Here is a 7042-nt window from a genome sequence, read left to right on the forward strand (position 1 = left end):
GCCGGGCGTGGTGGCACACGCCTTTAATCCCAGCACTCAGGAGGCAGAGGCAGGCTGATCTCTGTGAGTTGGAGGCCAGCCTGGTCTACATAGTGAGTTCCAGGCCAGCTGGGGCTCAGGGAGACCTTGTCTCAAAAAGACCAAAAAAAAAACCCTCTTAAAAAAAAATGAAATGGTGATCTTCTTTACTAGTAATAATCGGATATATAGTGATTAGAAACGCATGTGCAAACATCTCAGTGTTAATTGCATTAAAAATGAATTTTTCTGTATGAAACTGTGTATTTTAATAATGAAATGGAGATCTTTTTTAAAGGTTAAAACCTCATTTAATTTTATGTCTTATAGGGTTTATACGGAGTACAATATTGTATAACTGTATTAATTCAACTGTAAAGCTCAAAATTTACATCCAATTTTGAAAGAATCCCAGCACCCACATGGCAGCTAACAACTGTCCATAACTCCAGTCCCAGGGGATCTGACAGCCTCTTCTGACCTCTGTGGGTATTGCACGACATGGGAGCACTTACCCACATGCACACAATACACACATGCACATAAAAAATAAAAAATAAAAAATAAGCTACAGTGCTTTGTATAACATGGAAGTTGAATCCTCACACTAAATCCCATTTCTAGTATGTAAAAATGTTTCTTCTCCAGAAATCCTCTCAATACATTCCGTGTAAAGCAACATTCACATATAAATATTGAGCTATGCTAGACCCAGAGCCATCCTGATTTTTGTAAACTATCTGAGGGCATGTCAAGTAACAAGTACAGAAAGGCTTTTGTAGAAACTAGGTGGAATGCAAAAGTAGGTAACACTCACCATCCTCTTTTTCAGGAGACTCTTCAACAACACGAATATCAGGACCAGGATCAGAGGACCTTGAAGAGCAACCCAGCCAAAGGATTCAATAGCACTTGTAATTAACACATTAAAGATAAGGGCTGGCAAGCTGGCTCAGTAAGTAAAGGTGCTTGCTGCCAAGCCTGATGACCCGAGTTCTATCCCCAGGACCCACATGGTGGAAGGAGAGAACCAAGTCCTGGAAGTTGTCTTCTAACCTCCATATGCACTCAATGATGTATACACACACATACACACACAAATAAATAAACAGATAAACAGCATGGAAAATACAATAACAATAAAAACACATTAAAGACAGAGAAAGCTTCTCAACTAATATGGTAACAAAGGTCACAGGGCTTGACAATAGTAGGGTTTGAAAGCTTTCTCCTTCATAATTATCATTGCTTTTGTGTGTGCTAGGGATTGAACCAAGGGTCTTGCATTTGCTGAATACATAAACTACCACTAAGCTATGCTCCCAGCCCCAAATATAATTATTATTGAGTGAAGTGGTTAGAATTTTTTTTTTTTTGGTGCCAAGTATTTTTGCAACATCAAAATTAGCTTTAAAATAGAGGACTACTTTAATGTATTAAAAATTATAGCTAAATATCATCTGGTTACAGCAATAAGTAGCAATGTTCAAGTTTCTTTTTAAGAGCTTTGATTTCTACTAGTTTGTCAAGGACTTGTGACCTACCATTCTCACTTCTCTTTACCCTCTAGCTTTCACAAGTGTGTAAAGTCTGTATACAGACAATGGCCATATGGAGTAAGTGCATTTCCCATATTCTTGAAAGCACAGATAAAAATCTTCTACACATTCAGAAGATGACTCTGAAAGGTGGAAAGGCAGTCCACCTGCCTGAAGAAAGAGGAGCAGTGAGTTCCCTGGATTTTCTTTTTGTTGCTTCTGTCTTAGACTGGGTGCTAGAGAAGCTGACAAAACAGATATGCCAAGAGGTGCAGACAAAACTTATTCCTAGGAGACAGCTCTCTAGCGCCAAAGAACCAGGAAAGGGACAAGATGGTACCCTTTCAGGCAGTAATTACCCCAGTCCAAGTAGTTACTACAGAAAAACCACAGCCCTAGCCCATACCTCCATCAGCAAAGTCCAAGTCAGACTTCCAGCCTTGTCTGGTAGGAAAAAGAACCTACCTTTTCTCATGTCAACAGGTGAATGCAGAATATTTGTTAAGTGGAACACTATTCAACAATAACAGGATGATCTGATAGAAGCAACATATATAAATCTCAAAATAATCATGCCAACTAAAGAGACCAGGAGTACAGTCTATATTGTTCTATTAGGCACTACAATAAGCAATAGGATTAAAGATTTAATCAAGAAGGTCAAGGAAAGCAAAGAGTTGCCCATAAGATGGTGATGAAGGAATCTGGATGAGGCTGTCACTCACCTGCCCTTGATTTGTCTATGGAGCAGCCTCTTGGAGACTTGCTTGTGGACTGGGGTCTCAGTCACACTCTTAGTCAGCAGTTTGTGATAACCTAAAATACAAAAACAGCTTCAACTATAAATTTCACTTAACTTTCTCAGGCAGCAACGGAGTAAAAGGAGCAGTTTGAACTTCTGTGCGGCTCATCACCTAGCTAACTCTTGAGCTAAATTCTGTGCTTACAGAATACAGAGAAGTTTCTCAGCACTGATTAAAAATGACATAAGGTGCTGGAGAGATGGTTCTGCAGGTAAGAGCACTGGTTGCTCTTGCAGAAGACCTGGGTTAGAGTCCCAGTACCCACATGGCAGCTAGCAACCATTCAGGGATGGTTCCAGGGGATCTGATGCCCTCTTCTGACCTCCATGTCACTGCATGACACAGGTACACTTACATACATGCAAGCACATGCATGCATTTATTCATAACATAAAATATTTTTAAATGACATAAGCCTATGTAAAATATTACAAAATTATTTTTCTAATAAGCAAACATAGGAAAACACAAAGTGTTTACTTGTCAGGAATAATACATCCATCCACCCAGTTAGTGGTTCTCTTTATGAAATGAAATATGTAAAAGTGATGACAAGCCAAGTAACTGTTAATCAGCAAGATAAATCTAGCTGGCACATTTCTTAGAAGAGTAGATAGCAGGGGCTAGAGAGATTGCTCAGTGGTTAAGAGCACTGGCTGCTCTTGCAGAGGACCCAAGTTCAATTCCCAATACCCACATGGTGGCTAACAACTGTCTGTAACTCCAGTTCCAAGGGAATCTGATGTCATCTTCTGACCTCTGCAGGATTGCATAAGGGTGCACTTACACATATACAGGCAATATACTCATACACATAAAATAAAAATAAAGAAGAGTAGATGGCCAATCTATTCTTTAAGAGGACTGGCTTAAAGTTAAAAATGAGCAGGGTCTGGAGGAGAGATATGTTCCAAGTACATTATATACTTGTATGAAAATAGGTTTATGTATAACAGCTCAGTTTAACAAAAATTTTTAAATTTAAAAAGAAAGGCTGGGGCTGGAGAGATGGCTGAGCAGTTAAGAGCACTGGCTGCTTTTGTAGAGGACCCAGATTTGATTCCCAGCAACCACATGGCAGCTAACAACTGTCAGTAACTCCAGTTCCAGAGAATTAAACGCCCTCTCCTGACCTTGGTGGCACTGCACGACATTGTGCACTTACACACATGCAGGCATTACATTCATACTCATAAAAATAATAAATAAAATACTATTTTTTTATTTTTTATTTTTACTGCACACCAACCCAGGAGTCCTGCCCGTTGGGCTCGGCCTGCCATAAATAAAATATTTTTTAAAAAAAGAAAGGCTCAGGCTGGAGAGATGGCTCAGTTGTTCTTGCAGAAGACCCAGGTTCGAATCCCAGCACCCACATGGCCACTAACAACTGTCTGTAATTCCAGTCCCAGGGGATCCAACAGCCTCTTCTGACCTCCACAGGCATTGCACAACACGGGTGCACTGATCTGCATGCAGGCAATACACGCATACACATAAAATTAAAAAAAAAAAAAAAGGCTACAAAGAGGAGTGATGACAAAAAATATGGTGGGACTAAAAACCTCCAAAAAAACCCTCCTCCATAAAAGGAGCAAGAGCACTAGCAAAAGTGGAAAATTAGCCTGTTCATGTTCTGCTAAAGGTTTGCATCCATCTAGGGAGTATTTATTCAGGAAAAATAGCTGAGACTAGGGAAAGTAGCCTATATCTATAATCCTACCACTTAGGAGGCTGAGGTTCAGAGCTAGTCTGGGCTACATGGCAAAATTTGTCTCAAACAATGACAACCAAAAAAATGGCTGGCTCTCAATAAATACAGTATACTCTGTGGAACTTTAACCTGCCCCAGTCCTGGTACCCTCTTCCTAGCCCATGGTCAACTGCAATCTCCAGATAGAGTAGAAAGGAAGAGATTCTTCAAGGCCTTACTCTTAGAAAACTGCCATAATTTGATAGGTCTGGAAGTTCCCTAGGATATCTCACTCACAAGCCTTATCTGTGTGATCAGACTCAACTTACCCCACACAAACTACCTTTTCCCTAGGAGCACTTGCTAAAATTGTTAAACATCATAGCACCTGAAGTGGTGATATCATTTGGGGAAGAGAACTAGAGAAATGGCTCAGCAGTTAAAAGTACTGGCTGCTCTTGCAGAGGACCTGGGTTCAAGTCCTAGCAGCCACATGGTATCTAACAACCATCCAAAACTCCAGTTTCAGGGACTCTGACACCCTTTTCTGGCCTCCCGGGGCACTGCATGCACGTGGTGCACTTGCATACATGCAGGCAAAACTCTCATAAAAATTTTTTTTTTAAGTTAACTGAACACCCCAGGGAAACTAAAGTCTAGGGGTTGGTACTGCCATAAAAACAATCAGTAAGCTGGAAAACAATGAGAATCACCTACTTTTTAACTCAAGAACTTGCCTAGCATTTCTTACAAACAAGGAGGCACTTGATAAGGACAGACTTAATTTTCAATGAAGAGTAATGTCATGAACCAGCTACCACCCCCTTTTCCTCAGCCCAGCTGCAGATAGTGGCCCCAAGCCCAGGGGCAGAGGGCTGGTGCTAGGGCAGACAGTAGGGACCTTGTCCCTGAGAAATATGGCACTGCATGCTTGGTGAGTCAGGGAATCCCTGTGACTGCTCAGGCTCTGGGTCAGTTTTTGCCCTCTCAGATAGCAGTGGCTTTCCTCTAAATCATCTATCAGAAGATTTAAAAAGGGATACCTTTTTCAATTCCTTTTTGGAGTCAAATGTTTATGAAAATCTTTGTCAAGTCATTGCTTGGAAAAAGAAGATGAAAGAAAGATACCATACACAACAAGGAATATTTTACAAAAAGAAAAATTTGGAATAAACACAAATGGATAGCTACAGCCCTCAACAGCAAAGATGAGCAATCCATGAGAGGCTGGGGAACCTATTTTTTATAGCTCCTACATAATAATTTTTCTAAGATCTAGTTCTTAAAAACAAAAATTAAAAAAGCATACAAAGAAATAGGAAAGTGTGACCCATTCATAGAAAAAAAGAGAACTTGTCAAAAACCAACCCTAAAGAAGCCTAGATCCTGGAAATACTAGAGATGTTAAAACAACATGTCCAAACATGCTCAATTAGCTCATAAAACCATAGGTTACAAAATTAAAGGAAGCCAGGCATGGTAGCTCATGCCTATAATCTCAATACTTGGAAGGCTGAGGCAAGATCATTTAAGACCAGCCTAGACTACAAAACAAAATTAAAAAAAAAAAAAATTAAAAGTAAATCAGGAAAATAATAAATATTATAAAAATATCAGCAAAGTGATAGAAACAATCAAAAGGAATTAGTGATTAGAGTGTAGCTGGAGCTGGGGATTGTAGCTCCCTTGGTAGAATGCCTGCCTAATATACACAAGAGCTTGAGTTCAATCAACAGCACTGTATAAAATCAAGTATGGTGGCACATGCAGGCAATTCCAGCATTCAGGAGGTGGGGGCAAGAAAATCAGAAAGTTTAAGGTAATCCTCAGCTACATAGCAAGTCTGAGACCAGCCTGGGCTATGAGAGACCATTTCTCAAAAATAACAAAACAGTATAATTGCAATAAAAAATTCACTACAGGGGCTGGAGAGATGGCTCAGTGGTTAAGAACACTGGTTGTTCTTGCGGAAGACCCAGGTTCGACTCCCAGGACCCACATGGCAGCTAACAACTGTCTGTAACTCCAGTTCTAGGGGATCTGACAGCCTCTTCTGTCCTCCACAGGCACTGCATGATAGAGGTGTACTTACCTACATGCAGGCAATACACGCATACATATAAAATAAAAAATAATAAAATATTTTAAAAAATTCACTACAGAGATTCAACCACAAATTCAAGCACACAGAATAGCCAGTAATTTTGAAAAATAAAGCATTAAAAAAACAGTAAGAAAAAAGTGGAGAGACTGAGGCATCTGTAGGACACTATCAAGTATACACAATATACACCCTAGAAATCCTGGAAGGTGAAAAGACAGGTACCTGCATGTATGTAAATGTACCATGTTGTACAATACCTATGGAGGCCAGAAGAGGATGTCAGATCCCCTGAAACTGGAGTTGACGACAGGTGTAAGCCATCATGTGGTGCTGGGAACTGAACCTGGATCCTCTGTAAGAGGAGCCAGTGCTCTTAAATGTTGAACCATCATCTCTTCAGCTCCCAGAAAATCTTTTTTTAAAGAAGATATTTTATTATTTTTATCTTATGTGTATGAATGTATTGCTTGCATGTGTGTAAGCGCACCCCTGTTGTGCAATGCCCATGGAGGTCAGAAGATGGCGTCGGATCCCCTAGAATTGGAGTTAGGAAAGTTGTCAGCTGCCATGTGGGTGTTGGGAATCAAACCCAGGTCCTCTTCAAGAGCAGCCAGTGTTCTTAACCACTGAGCTCTCCAGCCTCACAGAAAATCTTTTTAAAGAGAAACTTCTTGAAAACTTCCTAAATCAGATAAAAGACATGAACCTAACCATCCAAGAAGTTTAATGAACTCCAAGAAGGATATACTCAAAGAAATCCATAATGAAACACTTTATTGTCAAAATCCTACATACCAAGAAGACCCTGTCTTAAACCAAAACCTAAACAAACAAGAAAAACTTAAAAAGAAAAGAAAGGAGGAGGAGGGAGGATGGGGGGGGGCAG

The 7042-nt window shown here is 40.1% G+C and overlaps 1 protein-coding gene across 1 annotated transcript in view; it reads right to left on the minus strand.

The window, feature by feature from the left end:
* Positions 1-7042, minus strand: part of Ticrr (TOPBP1 interacting checkpoint and replication regulator) — a 45986-nt gene that overhangs the window by 7740 nt on the left and 31204 nt on the right. Inside the window, exons 16-17 of the mRNA XM_008852814.3 lie at positions 2282-2372; positions 836-894 (exon numbers count right to left, since the gene is read on the minus strand). Coding sequence (XP_008851036.1) covers positions 836-894; positions 2282-2372 — 150 coding nt within the window. The remainder of the gene's footprint in view (positions 1-835; positions 895-2281; positions 2373-7042) is intronic.

The sequence above is a fragment of the Nannospalax galili genome, unplaced genomic scaffold (genome assembly GCF_000622305.1).
Source record: "Nannospalax galili isolate Female #2095 unplaced genomic scaffold, S.galili_v1.0 scaffold185, whole genome shotgun sequence".
In the NCBI taxonomy this organism is placed as follows: domain Eukaryota; kingdom Metazoa; phylum Chordata; class Mammalia; order Rodentia; family Spalacidae; genus Nannospalax; species Nannospalax galili.